We start from the raw sequence: 23,538 nt of genomic DNA on the forward strand, positions 1-23,538 counted from the left end.
GAAATGCATTTTGCGAGTCGGAACCGACTCGCAAAATGCATTTCCGAGTCGCAAATAGGAAGGGGTGTTCTCTTCCTATGTGCGAGTCGCAATGGTATGCATTTTCATTTGCGACCGCGCAGTTACCATCCACTTGAAGTGGATGGTAACCCAGGCGCAAACGGGAAGGTGTCCCCATGGGACCCCTTCCCCTTTGTGTCTGGCACAAAAAATAATTTTTCAGGGCAGGCAGTGGTCCAATGCCCTGAAAAATACCGAAACTAAAGGTTTCGTTTTTTTTTCAAAGTGCAGCTCGTTTTCCTTTAAGGAAAACGGGTTGCACTTTGAAAAAAAAAAACTGCTTTATTTAAAAGCAGTCACGGACATGGTGGTCTGCTGTTCTCAGCAGGCCACCATCCCCGTGAGTGCCCTGAATCGCTATGGGGTCGCAAATTGCGACCCACCTCATTAATATTAATGAGGTGGGTCTTTGCGACCCCATAGCGACTCGCAGAAGGTGTCTGAGACACCTTTCTGCATTCCAAATTGCGAGTTGCAATTTGCGAGTCGCTGAGACTCGCAAATTGCAAGTCGCAATTTGGAAGACTGCTACATCTGGCCCTAAGTGTCTAAAATGTCCCTTTCTTTAATAATGTCTGAGTAGAGTTTCAGACCTTGTGTCATTATTCCAGATGCCTCAATGTTTTGTAGTTAATTTGAATATCTATCAGTCTGGGTTGGCTTTAAACTGATGACATAGACGTGGAAAGATCTAAAGGATTTAGGTAGTTTACCCTAGGGAGAAAGGGATTTGATAAGGTGATGGAATCGACTCACCTAGGGGTTTCTCAATCCTTGTCGTCAGTGGCTGTATTGTGCTCCTCTAGGCACTGTCCTTTAGGAAAGGGGGAGGGGTTTGGGGAAGCCCCAGGAGTTTCTTGGAAGGATAGGAAAGCCTCTTTCACAAATTAGCACCTTATTACAACATTATCCAGACCAAGGGATCTCACAGCTCAGCAAATGTATAATATCTCTAGAAATGTACAAAACTGTCTTTCAATCACAGAAAGTAATAATAATTATATATACACACTAGGAGATCATACCAAGGGTTCAATGTAAATACATTTCAAGAGCTTATAAATCAGGCGAAAGATCACAGGACAACAGCAGACATTTCATAGTTCAATTCTTCTGCTAAAGAAGTAAGCCAAGAATCCACAGTGAACCACAAATATGCTACTCACATGTTTATGTAAATGTAGACCATTGTCATACCATGGTTACCACAAACTGGTGAACTCTGACATTTAGCACTCTCAGCAACACCCAACCTATGAACTTTGAACTTTTATGCTATGAGGTTTTTACCTCATAGAGTAGACAGTACTCACTGTATGATGTTGACATAGTCATCCAGTGACTTTACATCACAGCTGCCCCATGTGCTTTTATACCCAAGAACTAGTGTGTTGGGTTTCATCCTTCCAAGGCCAGCAGCCTAGGGACACAAGAAAATGTACACAGTAATCACTACTAACAATAGCCTTGATTGGTGGTTATTACTCCTCTAGTTTCAATTGACCAACTAGTTCAAGACACAAAGTCTGAATAATAAACTTCCAAAAACCTACACTACATATACTATGGAAATAGGAAACAGAACCTCAACTCCATCTTGTGAAGAGACTCCATTTCATTTTGTGCCACTCAACCAAACAAGTGTGCAGAGAACAAACCTGTAAAGTATGTGTTACACCTTGAGTTTCAGTATGTAGATTAGTTGCAAGGCGTAGGCATAGAAAGAACACAAACAGTTCCAAGAAACAGCATTGGTTATCTTACCTAGAAGCAGCAGAACACACCCAGCCCAGGGAGTGTTGAGCGTTACTTACAAAAAAGATAGAGGCTGAGAAAGAAATCACATGAGTAACAGATTGTCAACACCAGGACAGTGCGCGCTCTACGGGCATCTAGAATGCAAAAACCCAACACTCGCAAGATAATGTAATTTATGCATGGTGATGATATGTTATTGTTTAACCTTTTGCATTGCAGAATTCCATCCAAAAGATTCATTTTTAAGGTGCTTATAAATACTGTACATTTGCAATGTATTGCTGCAGACATTCAGAGTGTGTTAGGGTGTGGTCCCTTTCCAGGGCCTTCTAGAGACTTTCCCTGCAATATGCCTGGGCATAGTTCTAGGCTAGGCCAAGACTCTATAAAAGAGAGTCAGCCCAACTTCCAGTGCTCACTATTCAGAGGTCCCAGTGCAGAGCAGCAGCTTCTTCCTGAGCTCCTGTCCCGGAGGCCTATTTGGATTTTCCAGTCTTCTGCACTCATCTCTCATTGGTGATCACTGTTTCCAGGTGGTAAGACGGTGTTTGGACATTTCCCAACACCGTAATTGAGAATTTTCATATTCTTGACTTTAATTCTTAAATGAATAACAGATTACTTGTGCGCTGCAATTTTTTGACATTTGTATGGTGGTTTGCAAATAGGGAGGACGCGCAATTTATTCCATAAAGATTTGACTTCGTTATTACATTGTTGTTCATTGCGCGCTGATATTTCTTGACATTTACATGATGTTTTACGAGTTGGCAAGACGTGCAACTCGTTTCATGAGCATTTAACTTTGTTGTTCATTGCGTGCTACCTTTTCTTGACATTTACATGGTGGCATTCGAATCGGCGAAACGCGCAATTCACTTCTCGTGTGTAATTCATGCTGTTCATTGTGCGCTACCATTTTCTGGCATTTACATGGTGGCATTCGAATCGGCAACACGCGCGATTCTTTCCTTGAGGGTTTTTTCATGTTATTCATTGTACGCTACCATTTCTTGGCATTTGCATGGTGGCATTTGAATCGACAAGACGCGCGATTCTTTCCCTGAGTGCTTTTCATGTTGTTCATTGTGCGCTACCTTTTCTTGGCATTTGTATGGTGGCATTTGAATCGGCAAGACGCGCAATTCTTTCCTCGTGTATAAATAATTTAAATTACTGTGCGCTACTATTCTAAGACATTTTCTTGGTAGCATTTCAAGTTGACACGTTGCGTGATTTATTCCTTGAATCTACGTTGTGTGATTTCATGGTGCACATTCCTTTATGGTGTTTAATACTCATATAAAAATCTGCAATGTGCGCAATTCACTTGCCAATGTTTTTTCTGAGAAGAACACAACAATACCAGAGTTCTAGATGTAATGCTGTGTGTTACTGATATGTATTCCTAAAAGGAGATTCATATGGTTGTTTAGAAATTGCTCAGAGTGTTTCCTGATTCTCATGCTAAAGAAAGTATTCGAATCTGAAAGTCCTATTCAACTTTTCCTGTTTCCTCCTCAGGTATTCGGTCATCTAAAGCCTAGTCAGTTTTAGGACTATTCTAGGGTTGTTCATTTTTTTCGGAAAAAAGACGAAGCTTAGAGTTGTAGCATGGTACTGAATTCATGAGATGTAATTTTGATGTTGTGTTTTAACCTTTTGCTTCCTACAGGTCTCCTTCCCAGCTGTTCCCGTCCTAATCCCCTTTTCCCCACTTGGACTCTCTTAGACTCTGTGATAAATCTAATCAGAGTATTGGAGCTGTCTTGTGGTGGAAGTGTTGGGAACGTGCACAGACCCCGAGGATCTGGTGACTCTGACACAGATGTGCTTGCTGGATTGTAATGTATGCATCAGCTATTGCATTCAATGCCTGTTAAAGTGTATAAATATTGGACGCCGTCAGATGATCTTTGAGACTCTCCCTTGTGTGTGACTTCACATGCAGCACTACAGTGGGTCTCCCATGCTGTGAAATAATGTCTATCCTGAGAACCCAAGACAGAAGGCTGTATTCATTTCTGAGGGCAAGGAGAGACAATTTTCCAGAGTTGACATTGGCGAGCCAGCCAGGAGACGCAATAGAGCTTGACCTTTCGGGCGCCAGGGACCACCCCATTGCCTCCCCTCTGGCGATCGGCGCACATACAGGTAAGCAGATACCAGCATTTATGCAAAATCTGCCATTGGGGAGGGGGGTGCAGGCCTCGAGGCACGGATAGACAGGTGGGCCTAGGGCGGTCTCCGAAGTATTAAAATTGTCCTTATTTTCCCTTCCATCTTGAGGGTTTTAAAAGGTACATAAGGTATGGATTGTGAGGTGGACTAGGAGTCTGGTCATACTTGTTTCGATCAGAAGCGTCCAAGTGTCTGCATTAAGTTTACCAGTAGAAAGCAAACCATTTCACGCCATTGAGGGTAGGTGGAAACAAAGTGCCACTAGAGTGTTTGCAAGTGTAAACAGATAAAGGAAGAATTGTGATATCCTGATTCATGATGTGTATTTTATGTGTCTAATAGTAAGGGGTTTTGAATACAACTACTGAAGATGTCCTCTCCTTTACAACTTGTGCTAAAAGTATTTATAGGGGACTCAAATTGAATTTCTAAACATTGTGGGGAATAGTATCACGGGACACGCAGCAGTCCGTACTCATGGCCAAAAGATGGATCATTCGATTCAGTGACACTTGGTCACTTGCAAACATATATACATGGGGCCTACAAGAGTAACAAATTACATAAGTGAATTATCACTTTAAACATGTGGCAGGCATTTCAGCCTGATCAAAAGGAGCAAAATCCATAGGATACGTGCCCCCCCAGCCTACAGCACCTCCCCCTTATGAGGATACAAAAGACTTGAGAAACCTATGTAAAGAGGTAAAAAAAAATATTTAAAAAGGCAGTAGTGGCCATCCTACCATGGGGGAAACATTATCGCCTCCATTTCTCGGAGTAGAAGGTACAAGTAGTACAGACAGTAGTTTGGATAAGGCGTCTGGAAAATAGTACGTCACGGATGGGACGGGTCAAACCCTGAAGATGAGGATGCCCCACTATAAAGATATATAGGGCATGTTGAAGCTACGTTTACATAAAATTAGATGACAATAACCAAGAATTACAGTCACAATCACAATCACAGTCACATCAGCATACATTCCTCTAAAAGAGGAATAATGCCAACGGGAAGGACTCTACATCAAGTAATTTTACACAACATTCCTCGCACTTATCCCAACAGAAGCCTATATAAGGGCCCACTTATGGGATATTGGAATCCCCGCAGATGTCGCACGGCTATAGGGGGTGACAGTCATTTGGATGGGAGTGGATTAGCCTCGCCCCTTGTGATTTTTGAGGAGGCTATTGATCCTGTTAGATGGGGAGTGTGCGCACAGGAACATAGACTGATGAGAGAAGAAACACAACAATTTGGGATAGGACAGAGGGCACTTGCATGTCAGCAGGAGGAAGGAATAAGAAGTAGAGAAGAGTGAGAGAGGGGAGAACAGGAACTTAACAGACTAATCAGTCATCTGGACAAGGCATATGCCTTGTCTGGCAGAATGTGAGAGGAAAGAAGTAGGAAACAGAGGGAGGTCACAAGAAAATTTGACTGGGATTCTGAAGGGGAAGCAGCTAAAGAAAAAAGGGACAGAGTGAGGTGGATCAATTGAGGTTGGAGGGCTCTCATGGAAATCCCAACCAACTGAAAGGTACAATAAGAGTAAAGGGATATGTGACTTTTCAAGAATAAGAGAGTGAGGATGAAGAAGACGTCAATGATGAAGATGAGATAAGTTACTCTAGTTTGAGCAGTCTTATGGTTAGTAGAAGAGTAAAATAGGAATGTAGAACACCCAACATTGTCGTCATATTGGGGGAAGAGTCCTCAGAAATGAACTGACCAATTTTCAATGCGACAGCACAATCTTACAGTATGTTGATGACTTACTTGTATGTAGCCCCACCTGTGAGAAGTGCGTCCAAGATACTGTGAACTTGTTAACAGTCCTAGCACACTAGGGATACAAGGTTGAGAGAGAAAAAATTGTAGTTTGCCCAGGAAGTGCAGTATTAAGGGCAAATGATCTCAGTAAATGACAGACAGATAACAGAGGACAGAGTGACAGCTGTCTGCAACCAGCCAGTGCCTCAAACTGTAAAAGAAGTGCAAACATTTCTAGGATTGTACAATTTTGTGAGACAGTGGGTTTTTGATTATAGCACCCTTATACCAAATTGTTAAAGGGAAGCACTCACAGGGTGTGCCTATACAATGGACACCAGAATTGATACAGGTATAATTGAATTGAAAGAATCCCTTTCCTCTGCACTAGTTTTGGCAACTCTAGATTACTCAAAAAAGTTCTTCCTATTTTCACACACAAACTGAACAATGACAGTTGTCCTTACGCAGATGTATCCAATGGGGTACAAACCAATAGCTTATATTCGTGGTCAACTATATGACATAATGAAAGGACATTTTCCCTGTGAGCAGTCCCTAGCAGAGCAATCAGAAGGCATCAGCAATAACATCTGGTAGCCCATTGAATGTCGAACATGACCCTTTTGCAGTTTTAAAGAAAGCTAAGTGCGCTCTAACAACTTAAAGGGCATTCGGATATGAAGTCATACTTTCTAATGCAGCTATTAAAATAGTATATGCACGTCCACTCTGTCAACCCTGCTCAATTTCTAGTAGAACCGTTAAAAGACATAGACCATGATTGTGCTATTAATGAGGAATAACACATTGCCCTACCACAAGAGACTCTAATTGAAGGAAGTAGAGTACTATATATTGATGCATCCTCTATTATAGATCAGGCGACGGTACCTTACCTAATGTGATGTACTCAGTACTGCCGTATTTACCATTGCTTTCACACTTCTCAACCCAAGCAGCGGAACTACACACCCTGGTACAGACATTACAATCGGTGCATCCAGATGATGTTACAATATATACCCACTCCGCATATGTAGCCTCTACTCTCCATTCTGGGATGAGAAGGTGGTACAAAAGAGGTTTTCAGGAGAGTGATTGTACCCCAGTAGCTCATGGCCCCCTCCTGCAACAACTAATAATAGAACTGTGAAGGGGGGAGGGACAAATCAGTGGTAAAATGCCAAGCACACATGGGGGACTTGGTTTCTGTGTAACAGGACAACAACATAACATAGCTGACCAGGAAGCTAAGGAGGCTGGGAAGATGGCTAATACCATACATACAGTGCAGACATGTGATACAGAGGGGGGTGATGTCCCCTATATGACATTAGCAGCACACCACCTTCGGGACATACAAGAAACAGCTCCTCCTGAGGAAAAGGAGATTTGGGAACAAGGGGATGTAGGATATCCACTGATTTTCTGTATCGACATATATATACGGGCAAACTAGTGATGCCCCAGAGACTGCTCCATTAAGCATTAACACAATTGCACTTACCATCACATGGCCCTAAAAAGGCATTGTTAAATACAATATCAGCAGACTGGTTTGTTCCAGCCCTTCCGAAACTAATTGATTGTTTTATACATCAGTGTCTTATATGTAAACAATACAGTTCATCCAGAACAGGAACACCAGCATTACCACCAGCATCCATACCTAGGCAAGAGGATCCTTTCCAAGAATTACACATTGACTTTGTAGAGGTAACACCATGAGTTACATGATAGTGGTAGTTTGTACTTTTTCTAGGTGGATAAAGCAGGCCTATGCCAGGCTGCGGATTCAAAAAGCACTCCTAAATTAATTCTAAAAGAAGTAGTAACAAGATGGGGCATTCCCAAGGCCATCCATTTGGACAATGCCCCACAGTCTTAATAAGATATTTGAATGCATTACCCAAATGCTGGGAATACAGCACAACCTTGTCTCTGCCTATCACTTTTAAAGTAATTGGATAGTGGAATGCCTAAATGGCGCCCTGAAAGATAAAATAAGGATGATATCAGTAACACTAAACAGAAATTGACTATATTGTTTTTCCCTGGAATTATTCACCCTTAGGAAGGCTCCCGCCTCTGACCATCACCTAACGCCAGACCAGATTAGCACAGGCAGAACAATGCCAATGTGAGACGTCTCACAGAGGAAAAATATGGATGCACATAAAACTGATGATGTGGTATGGCAAGAAATGTCAGCATGTATGTCTGCCCTAACAAGTGCTGTCAAGATTTTTTCTAAAGACGGTCATCTACAACAAGAAAGCTTCACCGCTCCACTGGTGGCACAACAAAAACAACTTGCCCCGGTCTCCCAAGTATTTGTCAAGAATTTTGTTTGACAATGGAAGGATCCACACTTCTGGGGACCTTACACAGCAGTTCAGATTACTCCAACAGCCATAAAGGTCCACAAGCTGAAACATTGGATACAGAGGACAGAGATCAGACCAGCTCAACACAATGTCCTTCCTCCGTGCTAGGAGTAAGAAGAGGGGGTATGGACTCCCCTTTAAGAAACTTAAAAGACTATCGTCCTAGGCACAATAGGATCTTCGATGGGATAATAAGCCCTCCCTTATGGAATATTGTTTTTATTTTTCATTAATGTCTATAATTTTCATATTTTTGTTGCTGGTGTTTAACCTCTTAAAGGATACACACCTGCTAAGTAGTGATTCAAATGTATAGCTGGTACCTTCCTCCTTAAGAGAGAAGGACCTGCTAGGTAGCCAAGTGTTGTTGACCCCTCCTTAAGAGACATGGTTCTGCCAGGTAGACTGATGAATGAAATATTGCTGACCCCCTCCTTAAGAGACATTTCTCATCACTGTATGCATCCCTGGTGGCACCAGAAAATGTGGAAAAAACACTTACATACAACAGCTACAGCACCTTTCAATGCATTATGCTTTGTTTGTGCCCTCATGCCACATGCCGTTTACTGTCAAGAAATAAAAAGGGTTCAAGAACGTCCATTTCCCACATGTTTGATAACACTGATGTCGTGTTACATCAAACGGAGAGTGCAATTTCATGGTTGGAACGTTTCAACACCAAAATGGAATTCCACAGCAATTTTAGAGGAATGAGCTCAATCTATGTTTCAGGTTTACAGCCAGTTTGAAAAGTCAACAATTCTCAGGAAAACGAAATCAATACTTAAAACAGTGGCAGATGCAGGTCTAAATACTAGGAAATGTAATAATGAGCGTGACTCCACCTGTGAACACTGGTGTCAGTTAACATTCCAGGCCCAGGTTTATGTCAGGGAGGAGTAGCAAGGGTATATGATAATGGACTGACCCTTAAGGGTGTGAAAAGGAAAAGGTATAATGATGATTCAGCATATAATCAGATATGTATGAATTGTACCCATATATGGCATTCTGAGGTATTCTCATACACCTTTTTGGATCCAGTTTCTTCCTTTACACACATTTTGCCTTCCAAAGAATACTCAGTGCGTTTTAGAGGAAATGGGACCCATAGTGTAGGAATTAATAAGAACTGCAAACAGATCAATGATATAACATCCCTACAGGAGGGCCTCACAGTATTGAGAGATACCTATTGGATATGTGGTATGTTAGCATATGTCCGTGTGCCATATAGCTGGAAGGGCTTTGTTGCCATATTGGTGTCCCACTTTTGAGAGTTATACTATATGACAAAATAACAGTGGAAGAAATATATGTGCATGCACAGGAGCTACAACATGCACTAGTACATAGATGGAAAAGGGATGTACACCAATACTTCGCCTCAGATGTGCAATAAGTGCCGGATAAGTACAGGTTGTGGAATAGAGCTGAGGTATGGTTGGGTAGCATCTCTCCAGGAGGAATGATGCCTGCCCAGTAATCCATAGCCAATGCCGGTTGGTTACAGCTCACCAGATATGAGTTAATGCTACCAGTAAATGACACAGAGGATGGATTCAATTCCATAAAAGAAGAGCTTTGGGCTATGGACATTACCGTTATGCAAAACAGGATGTGTTGGGCTTGCTAAATGCCATTGAAGGTGGTGTGTGTGATAAAATAGGGTCTTTCTCTTGTACGTTCATTCCAGGAAATGACGAAGACACTGGAACATTAACCAAGGCTATTCAGGCCCTACATACTTTAAGGGACACCATGGCGGGGGAGCAGAGGGCTCCAAGTGGTTGGTTCTCTGGCTGGTTCTCATGGCTACCATCCTGACTATCAGGCCTATTAAAAGCCTCATTACCAGTAATAATAGTCTTATTGGTATGCTGTTGCTGCTAACAAACAATACTGCAGTGCTGCCAGAAGGGAGTAACAAAGATAGGCACTCTAGGAAAGAACATCATCAAGGACACAAGCTAGATCAGAAGGATATAAGTGTTGAAAATTCAACATGAGGGGAGAATATGGGGATAGAAAACAGATCCTTAACTTCATCTTATGAAGAGACTTGATCATGTGCCACTCAACCAAATGAGTGTGCAGAAAACAAACCTATAAAGTGTGTGTTATGCCCTGAGTATCAGTATATAGATTAGTTACAAGGCATAGTCAGAGAAAGAACACAAACAGTTCCAAGAAATAGAACAGGTTATCTTATCTAGAAGCAGCAGTAAATCCCCAGCCCATCACTTACAATAAAGATAGAGACTGAGAAAGAAACCACATGACTAACTGGTGTGCCTGCTATTGTATTCAATGCCTGTTGAAGTGTATAAATATTGGACGCAGTCTTTGAGACCCTCCCTTGTACATGACTTTGCATGCAGCCTTAGAGTGGGACACTCCGCTGTGAAATAAAGTCTATCTTGAGAACCGAAGACAAATTACAAATTATTAACTATTAGAGTCCTCCAATCTACAACAAAGAAATCAGTATCACAGTATCTCATGGCAACTATAATTTTGTGGTTCAGGGCTACTCTGGATGTACATATTTCTTTAATGGTGAAACATCAAGAATATTTGTTTCAATCAATTCGGACCATCATAGTGTGGTGGCTGTGTGGGGAGAAAGGAAGAACTACTAATGTTCCTACCCACCTAAGGTGCCAGTTATACCACTGAACGGGCTTAACTACACCCACCATTATGCACTTGGAGGGTCCAGCAGGAGCATGCACCTGCAAATAATTGGAGCCTACATTTGTCTTTATTACCGGCTGCAACACATCATCCTGTCTATCTTGAAATTCATTGATCTTAACACTGTGTGTTGGAGGAGAACTGTTCTATCCACGGTCTCACCAGATAGTTCATTTGCACTGGCCTTTATTTAAAAAGATAACAATTAAATACAAGAGCTTTGTGTGCTTTTTAGGAGCTGTCCGCCAATGCCAATCGATGCTGGGGTTATTGAATACGAGGACTGCTTGGGTTTGATTCCTCCTCAATCCCCTTCCTTCTACCACCTTACACTTTATAGTGCTCTATCTCATTGTTACAGGTTCCTTTCCATCTCTGTTTTCTCCATTTTTCTCTGCTTGATGTATCTTTCTGTCCTCTTTCGTTTATCCCTTTAATTCCTTCTTTCGCTTGCTCCAACTTAATGTCAAACGATAAAAAATAAGTTCAGGTTCCAAACATGGGTTTCGGTACCCACCACCACTACAACTGGCACAGCGCCATCTGTGTTTACACCACCTGCACAGAATCTGTTTTCCCCTAGATCTCAACTTTTATTTGTATTGTCTTAGTTGTGAAAATATCAGCATGATGTAAAGCACCAGGGTACACACATTTTCAAGAGTTATCTATATAGGGTGAAGAGTTAGTATTTTTAACAGAAGCAGGTATAAATGAGGCAAAAATGCAGACCTTTGTTGAGTGAAGATCTTAAGCAGGATTTTACATCCATTCTTATTGTGCAACACTAAGATGGAGCCAGGTATGTAGATAGAGCCATGGAAATGAATATGAACGTGTCTGAAAATTCAACAACAACGGATATGAAAGATACTTGTACATATCATACACCCAAAGACCTTAATAGTAATTAGAACATTGGAATGTTGGGGTCTCCGCTGGAGACAATGGAGTGCTCTGGGCTTTTACTGGATGGTAAAAGCCCAGAGTGTCAACATTCCAATGTTCTTTGTTCACAGCAACAGCTGTGATCAAAGGCCTCAATGAGCCAGAGGGGAATTTAACCCTTTAGGTGCTTGCATCGGCCGACGCCAGGGAGGGGTGTTAAAAATCCTCCGGCGCAGTGCACTGGAGGATTTAAAAAAAATGTTTTAACCCTGGGAGACGTTGAAGAAATTCTGCGTCCCTCCACACCGCGGTGCGCTGATGTCCCATTTTTCCCCACCGGAGGATCGGAGGAGCAGGTGATTGTCCTCCCCCCCAAAAAAATGGGAAAAATGACCAAAACAACCTCCCTAAATGCTAACAGGAAGGCATCAGTGGAAAGGGGAGAGTCTCCCCTTTGCATCAATGCCTTCCTCACACCGTTTCCTGGCCATGGATCACAGCGTGGCTGCGACCAGGAAATAGCCCTAGACACCAGGGATCTTGTTTGGGAGGTTAGCCCCCTTGTAAGTGGACCAGCCCCCTGATGCGGGCATAATTTTGCACCCCACCCAGGGGATATTTAAAAAAAATGAAAATGATGGGCTGACCCCCTATGGGGACAAAAGCAAACAAACACAAATGATATACAGAATGTGGAACCAATCAAACATTCACCCCCAGTCACAGATCTGGGTTAAATCCATCAATTCTTTTGCTCACCATGGCACCCCAGTTTGGACCCAGCCATATGCAAATCAGTCTTAACCCTGTTCCCCAAGGGAACAGTCGAAACCGAACTGTCAAGCCAGGTCCTCCCTGGACCAGAAACAAGCATCCTGGGACCGGTTTCTGGGTATGACCCATCATCAGCCAGGCCAGCTTGAATCCAGTGGCATAGTGAGCCCGGGATCAAGGTCTGGGCATACCCGGCACACTTACGGTGACAAAAGCAAATAAACACAAATGATGGATGGAATGTGGTACCAATCAAATATTCACCCCCAGTTACAGATCTGGGTTAAATCTATCGATTATTTTGCTCACCGTGCCACCCCAGTTTGGACCCAGCCATATGCAAATCAGTCTTGACCCTGTTCCCCATGGGAACAATCCAGCCCGAACTGCCAAGCCAGGTCCTCCATGGACCGGAAACAAGCATCCTGGGACTGGTTTCAGGGTATCACCCTATGGGGGCATATATATATATATATATATATATGTTTTTTATACATGTGTGGTTTGCCTTGGTTTCCCGATTGGCCCCATAGAAAGCACACATGTATTTAAAAAAAGGTTATGTAGAGAGACTCTCTCTCTCTCTCTATCCCTCTCTCTCTCTCTGTGTGTGTATATATATATATATATATATATATATATATATATATATATATATACTTCGAAACCTTTCCTGAAGGAGTAGCGCTGAACAAGTGGAGACGGAGGACGCTGCATGGACGGAATCAGTCTCTCCTTCAGGTAAGGGTTGATAAGAAGGGAAAGTAACAATCAATTGACAGTATTTTCCAAGCGGTCTGAGTGTGCGACAGAATTTGTCACATATTAAGGGCCCAGGAGTGTTATACTTTTAATGATGTACTTTATATGAAAACTGCAACACCACTCTCAGTGAAAGTTACTATGTAACAGCGACCTAAGCATTTATTTAGCAGTTCATTAGTCATATGAAAAGGGAAGCCTGCGATCAGGATGGAGGAAAGAGCTGCGAGGAGAATACAAAGGGCAGAAACTGTTTTTAAAAAGAACAACAATATATCACAGGATAACGCTGGGGCTCAAAACAATATGATAGCACCAATAACAGAGAATATAAAACAACTATATATGCAATTGGAACGATTCATGAAGAAAGAAATTTCCAAAAGTTGGGAAGTGATTACCTTGGAAAAATATATTCAAGTGGGGAGGGCACCAAGAGGATTAGGAATATTCACACTTCCCAATCATGCAGATACCAGCCCTGAAATGCTAGAGGAATGGGGAGTAAACAGTATGGAATGTTCAAAACATATGATGGAGATCATTATTAAATATGCTAAAAAGGACATTGAGATGATCAAGAACAGTATAAGAGATTTGGAGTCTAGAATTGTATCTTTAAACCAGGAGCAAGAAAGCAAGAAACAGAGGAAGTTAATGGATGTGACTTTGGATAAATATGAAACTCAAATAGAGGAACAAAAACAGCAGACGTTTCTTAGAGATGAAGGAGACTATGAAAGAGGCAGAATATTGACTTTTGCTAAAGGATTTGATATACTAAAACATCAATGGCATACAGGACAATTGAATATGGAGGAGACAAGAGACACAGAAAACAGTGGATCAGAAACAGATATAAGTGAAGGAGAAGGAACATCCCAAAAAGCTAGGAAAATTACTTTTTTAGACAAGATGAAACTACTGTATTTGGGTCAAACAACACCAAAGAACAGGGGCAGAGGAAGAGGCTGTGGCTGGGGAAAAGCAAGAGAACACAGAGACATAGAAAAAAACGATAAGGGGGTCCAGAAAAAGGAAAGGACTACCTACTACGGAACAGAAAGAGGTAATTATTAAGAACATAGAACATACAGATGATAATCTTATGGTGAATTTATCAAAGTATCAACTAACTAAGGAGGAATTGAGTGTATTACAGAAAGGCCTAAGTTTCTGCCTGGAAAAACATTTTGATTATGTAGAAACGAGAATTGATCTGTATAAACTTGTACTTAAATTTAAATTAGCCTAGTTTTTTTCAAAAGTACAAGACAAGAACTTAAGAAAGGATGTGTAAACAGATTTGGAGGTTGATTTAGTAATTGATCAAAAATCTGATGTTAAGAATGATTTGATTCATGATTTGGAAGATAATGAACTTACTGAGACACAAGTATTATCAGAATTAGGCATTAATACGGAACAATGTGAACATACACATTTTAAACCAAAATCAAAATTCTGTCCAGGCCTAACGCCAGGAAACAAGAAACAAATTATAACTGATTTGAAAAAAGTAAAAATGCTGAAAAATAAAATGGTAAAAGAAAATTTGAACATCAAAGAACGCGATGCATTAAAAGAACTGATGAATAACCAACGGATAGAAATTAAACCAGCTGGTAAAGGTGGCAATATTGTCATTTTGGACAAGGAAGAATATCTTGCTGAGGCCTCCAGGCAACTCGGGGTGGAATCAAATTACTGTAAATTAAAAAAGAATCCTATGAATGATCTTGCATTGGATTTACAAAAGAAATTAAACAACTGGCATTGTATGGGTCTGATTAATAATGATGAACTGAAATATTTAATGAATGTGAGTCCAGTCATACCCACTCTTTATTTTTTACCTAAGATCCATAAAACTCTAATTAGACCTCCAGGCAGACCAATTATTTCCAGTTGTAGATCTCTCTATGAGAATGTATTACATTATGTGGACTATTTCTTGGCACCAACAGTGAAAGGTTTAAATTCATATATTAAAGACACTGGAGATTTTCTAAGAATATTAGAGGATATAGCATGGCGGAATAACCACATGTTAGTAACTATAGATGTGGTTTTATTGTATACATCTATTTCACATGAAGTAGGAATAACAGCAGTGAAATATTTCTTACAACAAAGGAGTATACATCAGTTGAGACACTCGGAAATGCTATTAGAAATAATAGAGCTATGTCTTAGAAACAATGTATTTATATTCAATCATGAGTTCTATGTACAAACATGCGGAACTGCCATGGGAGTTTCCTTCTCTCCAAGCTACGCCAATCTTGTCATGAGCTGGTGGGAAAGACATATAGCTTGGGGAGATGAAAATGAGAAATATATGGACAAGGTAGTGATCTGGCTCCGTTATATTGACAATCTATTTATAATTTGGAATGGTACAGAAGGACAATTCAAGTAATTTTTTCACAAAATCGAATTACAGCGATGTGGGATTAAAATGTACACACAAAATGAGTGAAAGTCAGATAGATTTTTTGGATGTAATGGTATATATAAAAAATTGAAAATTACAAACAACAATACATCGCAAGCCCACAGCAACCAATAGTATATTACATGCTGTATGGAGAATTTATCAGAGTGAAGAGAAATTGCTCTGATAGTAATGATATGGATGAGAAATTTAGAGACACAGAGTAGATATTTGTTAAGAGGGGTTTTAAGATCCGTGATGTGAAACACGGAGAAAAAAGAGCCAGATTATTAACGAGAGCACATACTCTTGTTAATAGTAACAAAGATATGGAGCAAGAAGAAGAAGAAACAATTAGGTTGATCTTAACATATAACAAATAAAATAATCAAATATTGAACATTTTGAACAAACATTGGCATTTAATAAAAAAAGACCCTGAAATTGGATCACAAATCGGAGTACAACCTAGTGTAACCTATAGAAAAGTGCCATCTATTAAAGATCAACTAGTGAAAAATAATTTTGAATTGCTGCCAACATCCAATTTGTTAACGAGTTTTACCAAGGGTTTTATTTGTTGCAATAAATGTAAAGCATGCAAAATTGGATGTAATAAGCAGAACATTGTGGGCTATCAAGGAAGAGATATACCTATCTTGGACAGAATAATGTGTGATACAACATATGTGGTATATGTAATAGAGTGCCTCTGCTGACTTAAATACGTAAGGAGCACCATCTGTCCATTGAAAAAGTGAATTTTAGAAAATATTAGAGCAGTGCAAAATGATGATGTAAATTATGCTATGACTAAACATCTGAAAACTCACAGGGGAGCTGATTGGTTACACATGAGATATTTTGGCTTAGCCACTATAAAAAACATGAGAGAGGGGGAGATAGAGTACAGCAATTAAGGCGACTAGAATCAAGATTTATTATCAGATTGAAAACTAAGAACCTCTATGGGATCAATGGGGATGAAGAACTGTACTGTCATCTGTAATGTAAGAATAAGTGCAAGGAAAAGAGAAATTAGCAAAATAAGTTAGGAATTTCGATTTTCAAAAATGAATAAGTTGGTAATAGGTACAGGTCAGTAAGCAGCAAGGGGTACTAGACCCGATATGACAGAGTAGGCTCTAGAAAAGTTGATAGACAAAATGTGCTACATAAATATGTGTTAGACACATTTTATAGAGTAGTATAGAATTCCCCTCGCAATTCCCATTCAGAGAATATGAAGATGAACTGGATAGAAAAAATCTGCTAACTAAGGTTGCTGATGTTGGTATGTGTGCAACAAATATTGTGATTTTAATTTCAAAATGTGTGTTTGTTTAATTTTGGGCAATTTCTGTGTTAACTACATATCCCAGAATGCCACATAATGGTAGTAGATGGGGAAAGGGTTAAAAAGCAGAAAAAATGGACGGCTCACTATTCTTGATCAAGACCTTGGTGGTCAAAACGTGTTGGGTGTCGGGTGTTTGCAGTATCTCATGCAATATAGAATAAGTTGATTTATATCCTGGGAGTGCCGCATTCCAGACTTACTTGTCAATTGTGCAAAAAAAAAAAAAAAAAAAAAATATATATATATATATATATATATATATATAAATATAAATATATATAGTGAGAGACAGAGAAATCTCTCTCTTTCTCTCTCTCTCTCTCTATAATATATATATATATATATATATATATATAAAACACTTTTTTCCATATGTTTTTTTCCGGGAGCCACGATCGGCCCCCAGGGAAACCACACATATATAAAAGTGATATGTGATATATATATATATATATATATATATATATATATATATATATATATTGTGATATTAAATACACAAAGTTACATCTTGGAAGCATATAGACAATTAAAGGATGAGTCAAGCTACAAGAAACTCAGCCATAATCCTATAAATCGGATGATTCACCATCTACACTCTAAATTGGATGACTGGCATCAACAGCAATTGCTTAATTTGGATGAATACAAGTATCTAAAGAAGGAAAATCCAACTTTACCCGCAATCTATTTCTTACCCAAAATTCACAAATCATTAATTAATCCACCAGGCAGACCAATTGTTTCTGCATGTGACTCACTCTACGAAAGAGTATTTGATTATGTAGACTTTTATTTGTCACCTATTGTAATGACATTGAGTTCTTATATAAAGGATTCAGGAGATTTACAAAAAATGTTGACAAATATAAATTCGAGTGATGAATACTTGTTGGTTACCATTGATGTAGTTTCTTTGTATACATCTATCAATCATGACATTGGTTTTAAGGCATGTGAATACTTTTTAAGGCAAAGAAACATTGCTGAATTGGAGCATTAAAAAATGTTACTGTCCATGATAGATATGTGTTTGAAAAATAACATCTTTATATTGAATCATGAGATTTATCAGCAAATATGTGGACAGCAATGGGGATTTCCCTTTCTCCGAATTATGCCAACCTAGTAATGGGCTGGTGGGAGAGAGAAATAGCATGGGGAAAAACAAATGACATGTATTTGGACAAAATTGCCTTATGGGTACGTTTTATTGATGATCTGTTCATCATTTGGCATGGCTCGCAGGAGGAATTTAAGACATATTTCTCAAACTTAAACAAAAATGATATAGGATTACAATTTACATGTAATATGAGTAAAACTTTGATTGATTTTTTAGATATCACAATTTACATTGAGAATGATAAATTATTAACAACAGTTTTTCGCAAGGAAACAGCAACAAATAGCATATTACATGGGGAAAGTTTTCATCCTAAACCTTTAATAAAGAGCATTCCATATGGTGAAGTAGTAACAATGCAGAGAAACTGTTCCAGTGAAAAGGAAGTACAACTAAAATATAAGGAAACCATAACAAGGTTCAGAAACAGAGGGTATAACCACAAAATGTTGATGAAGAATTTAGAAAGAATGAAAAACGTTAATAGGGATGAGCTGTTATTTTCACAGCAAACAAAAAAAGATAACTTATTTGATGAAAACAGGGTAAGGATGATAATGACCTATAGTAAGGAAAGTGGACTGATAATGAATATATTAAGTAAACATTGGCATGTGATATGCAGGGATCCAGTCTAGGACCAATGATTACATATCGGAAGGCCCCGTTAGTTAAAGACTATATAGTGAAAAGCCATTTATCCTTGAAAAGTCAACAATCTTGGTTAGTAAAGCAACAACAAGGTTTTACCAAATGCAACAATTGTAAAGCTTGTAAAATTGGTAAGTCAATGAAATTGGTGAAAATGCCCAATGGCACTAATATGTATATTAATCATAGAATAACCTGCAATACCAAATTTACTATATATGTAATAGAATGCCATTGTGGTGCTAAGTATGTAGGTAGTACAATTTGTATGCTTAAAAAGAGAATTTTAGAACATATCAGAGCCATTAAACATAATGATTTATCTTATGCTGTTACCAAACATCTAAAAACTCATGGAAATATTGATTGGAAAACTTTAAGATATTTTGGCTTGGACCACATTCCAGAACATGAAAGAGGTGGTGATAGGGTTAGTAAACTAAGACAATTAGAATCTAGGTACATTATCAAATTAAGAACTAAGATACCATTTGGGATGAATAATGATGAGGAACTTTTTGTACATCTTTGATTATTTTTTTTAATACTATCAAAAAAAATTGAAATTGAATAATAACAGTATAAATAGAATTTATTATTTGATAAATTGGTCACAATCTAATTATATGTTGGTATTTAATATTTAAATTTGTAAGAATTCTGCATAAATTGGCTCACCATCTTCGAGTGAATTGATGATTTATATAGAGGGTAGACTAACTATATTAATGAGATATTCCTTTCTTGTAAAAATTGTTTATCATTTATTAGTTAAATGCATTGAGGTATACATAAGAAATTGTTATATTATAGATCGTGTAGTTATCATAGACAGGTTGAGACAGAGTAGTTTTATATTTTGAAGAAATAGAATAAAAAGGAAAACACAATGTACTTCAACATCCAGAATGCATTGTAAGAGCTTACTAATTTTGAATGTATAAATAACAACAGAAAGAAAGGACTTTTAAACCATGAAGAAGACTGCCAAGTCGAAACGCGTTGTTTGTTTGTTCACTGCACCAATAAAACAAGAATATTCTTCTTAACGGAGTGCACTGCCAGACTTCTTTGTTTGACATATATATATATATATATATATATATTGTCTAGGGATACATTCTCTCTACATAGAAGTAGTAGATCTGTCTTTTGTCTAGTGGCAGTTTTGACATCATAAAGTAGCGCAGATGGTTTATATGCCTGCTGGAAAGGATATATACGTATTTAGCTGAGTGGATTACTGAAGCCAGGCGTTACCTGCACTTTAAAACAAATGAAATGTATGTGCAAGGGGGGCTATGAAGAGATGAGGGACACTTTTGCTGGGTGGTACAGAGGGAATTAGAGGAGGAGTTCTGGGAGGGGAGCAACAAAAATGACTGTTGCACTGGGTGCCACCAGCTCTAAGGGCTGGATGATGCATATGTGGTAAGGTGAAGTAATAGTGTCTTTTTTATTTTTTTCAGTGTTTTCAGAGAATATGCTGATTCAGAGAAGAAGCAAAGGTAAGCTGACTTGACATTTACTGTTGCACAAATCACACACCAACACCCACAAGCAATTTTGTGACCCCATCTGCCTTCTACATAGGCTAGTGCTTTAGATTGACAGTTTAGCCAGGAGAGATAGTGTATTGTTGGATGACTGCTGCTGAAGTCGTAACTCGGTTATGGTGGACAGCTCTGAGGCAGCAGCAGATACTGAGACAGCATCTGAGGGAGAGGACAAAGGGTCAGAATCTGGGAGTGACTGTTCAGTCGGTGGAGTCCCATCCAACGACACCTCTTCCAGTGATTATGAGGGAGACAATGAGGACAGTCGTGTTGTCTCTGTGCGAGGACAGTCTGTGCAGCTTGACAACAGAGGATTAGCCCAACCCAGAGAACAGGTGTGTGCTGCGGCAAGCACAGAGTGAGTGCTCTCTTGGCAGTCCCCTGATTTAGTTTAGCCCCAAATTCCACCTTTTACTGGTGACGCTGGATAGAAAGTCGATACGACCAACTTTTTGCCAGTCGCCTATGTCCATCTATTTCTGGATGTTGACTTCCTTCAGCAAACTGTGCAGCACACAAATTTGCGTGCAGAACAATTGCTGAGGGAGCATGAAGGCACTTTAGAGCCCTGTTCTAGGGCATGCCAGTGGACTTCCACTTCGTTGGCAGAGTTGAAGATATTTTTGGGCCTTACACTCAAAATGGGGTTAGTGCAGAAACCCTCCTTACAGTCCTACTGGACGACTCGCATGATTGGGGTAACTCCCATCTTCACACCGTACATGAGCAGAGATAGTTTTTTGCTATTTCAGCACATGATGCATTTCAATGACAATTCTGCTGCATTGCCCTGGAACCATCCACACCATGACAGGCTGCTCAAAATTCAGCCTGTCGTGGAACATTTGTCTGCCAGGTTTCCAGAGATCTATACTCCTGGAATGAATATGAAGTCAATGAGTCCTTGATCCTGTACAAAGGGCGGCTGGTATTCAGACAGTACATTGCGAGCAAAAGGGCTTTCTATGGCATCAAGCTGTACATGCTGTGTGAGAGCACTTCTGGCTATGTGTACAGCTTGAGAGAGTATATAGGGAAGGACTCCACCCTAAACCCTGAAGGTTGCCTTCCCGTGTTAGGGGTCACAGGTAGGATTGTATGGGAACTTGTCTAGCCACTCCTTCACAAAGGTTATAACCTTTATGTGGAAAATTTCTATACAGGAGTAAAGCGGTTCAGTGAGCTCTACAAAGACGGCATTGTGGCCTGCAGTACAGTTTGTGGTAACCACAAAGGATTTCCGCAGGAGCTTATTTGCAACAAGCTCCAGAAATCCCAGAGTACTGTGTTCCGTTCCAATGAACTGCTGCTCACAGTCAAGTTCTCGGATAGGCGTAATGTATACGTACTCACTACAATTCATGGTGAGAGCACTTCCCCCATTACGGTCTGAGGTGAGATGGCCGAAGTCCACAGCCCACCTGTATACTTGATTAGAATAAGTACATGGGCGGAGAGGACAAGAACGACCAGGTTCTTCAACCATGCAATGCGTGTTGTAAAACTCACTCTTGATAGAATAAACTGTTTACCCACCTGATCCAAATGGCAACATACAATGCATATGTTGTTTATCATCAGACAACCACAGGAAGACTTATGACTTTCCTTGACTTTCAGTTGTCTGTATATACAGGCTATACCGGCAATTAAAGTCCCCTCCCTTGTTAAAGGCCTGACCCGAAGCGGGCCTTTAATGGCCGGTATAGCCCGCTACGGCAGGCTCTAAGGCTATAATGGAAAATCATATTCCCCATAAATCCACCAATATGGACAGCTTTCCTGTTTGTGGCAAAGTGAGGGAACATGTTTCCTGGAACTGTAATTCAACTGAATTCTAGTTCTCAACCTTCTTGAAAATCATTTGGTTATTCAAAGTATTCATCAACATTTATAATAAATGCCTGAACAAGCAGTAATCAGGAGGTTATCAAATCCTATAGAATTTTGTAATTTCCACTTCTTCACCAAGGGGGTCATTCCTACCCTGGCGGTCCGAGACCGCCAGGGTAGGGGACGGAGGAAGCACCGCCAACAGGCTGGCGGTGCTTCTGGGGCTATTCTGACCGCGGCGGTAAAGCCGCGGTCAGAAAAGGGAAGCCGGTGGTTTCCCGCCAGCTTCCCGCTGCCCCTGTGAATCCTCCAAGGCGGCGCTGCAAGCAGCGCCCCATGGGGATTCCGACCCCCTTCCCGCCAGCCTGGTTCTGGCGGTTTTCACCGCCAGAACCTGGCTGGCGGGAACGGGTGTCGTGGGGCCCCTGGGGGCCCCTGCAGTGCCCATGCCACTGCAGGGGCCCCCTAACAGGGCCCCACATTGATTTTCAGTGTCTGCTTGGCAGACACTGAAAATTGCGACGGGTTCAACTGTACCTGTCACACACCAGCAACTCCGCCGGCTCCATTCGGAGCCGGCTTCCTCTTTGCTGGTGCTTTCCCGCTAGGCGGGCGGGCGGCCTTTTGGCGGTCGCCCGCCAGCCCAGCGGGAAAGACAGAATGACCGCCGCGGTCTTTTGACCGCGGTACGGTCTTCTGGCGGTTCCTGCCAGGCGGGCAGCGACCGCCGCCCGCCAAGGTAGGAATGACCGCCCAAATGTTTAAGGATATGTACGTGCTATTCATACCAATACAGCATCCCATTCCTACTCCAGTAAGCTAATGCTGGATATCGTTGGTCCCACAATCCAATGCTGATATGGAAACAATAATATCTGAGTGTGTGAATTTAGTCAGGCCTGTTGCTTTTAAGTATTAAGATCATCACCTGGAGCAAGTACAGTACACCCTGTCGGAATTCCTCGGCACACACAGGAGAGTAGAAAGCCTTCTTCTTCCTCCGTATCAGCCACCTTTGGTATTTAGCTTGATTTATTGCCATTTCCTTCAAAGACAGTCTTTGGAATCCCTGTAAAAAGAGCAGATGTGAACTCTAATACACAGCTTTATCTAAACACAACATTACTTCCTTCAATAAAACATGGATTGTGTTCCTCAAAAGTCACCTAGGATGCCTACAGCTCACTTACAATACTTGACTACTTACTAATGGTTTCATGTGTTGATAGTCATCACTAACCTCTATACACATGTTGACAGGTTTAATCAACACTAACCTCTACAC

General features: G+C 40.4%; 1 protein-coding gene across 1 annotated transcript in view; it reads right to left on the reverse strand.

The window, feature by feature from the left end:
• LOC138267056 (solute carrier family 12 member 2-like) overlaps nt 1-23,538 on the reverse strand; it is a 131,190-nt gene that overhangs the window by 84,226 nt on the left and 23,426 nt on the right. Inside the window, exons 13-14 of the mRNA XM_069215904.1 lie at nt 23,182-23,322; nt 1,374-1,480 (exon numbers count right to left, since the gene is read on the reverse strand). Of these exons, the coding sequence (XP_069072005.1) occupies nt 1,374-1,480; nt 23,182-23,322 (248 nt within the window). The remainder of the gene's footprint in view (nt 1-1,373; nt 1,481-23,181; nt 23,323-23,538) is intronic.

This window comes from Pleurodeles waltl, chromosome 12 (genome assembly GCF_031143425.1).
Source record: "Pleurodeles waltl isolate 20211129_DDA chromosome 12, aPleWal1.hap1.20221129, whole genome shotgun sequence".
Classification (NCBI taxonomy): Eukaryota; Metazoa; Chordata; class Amphibia; order Caudata; family Salamandridae; genus Pleurodeles; species Pleurodeles waltl.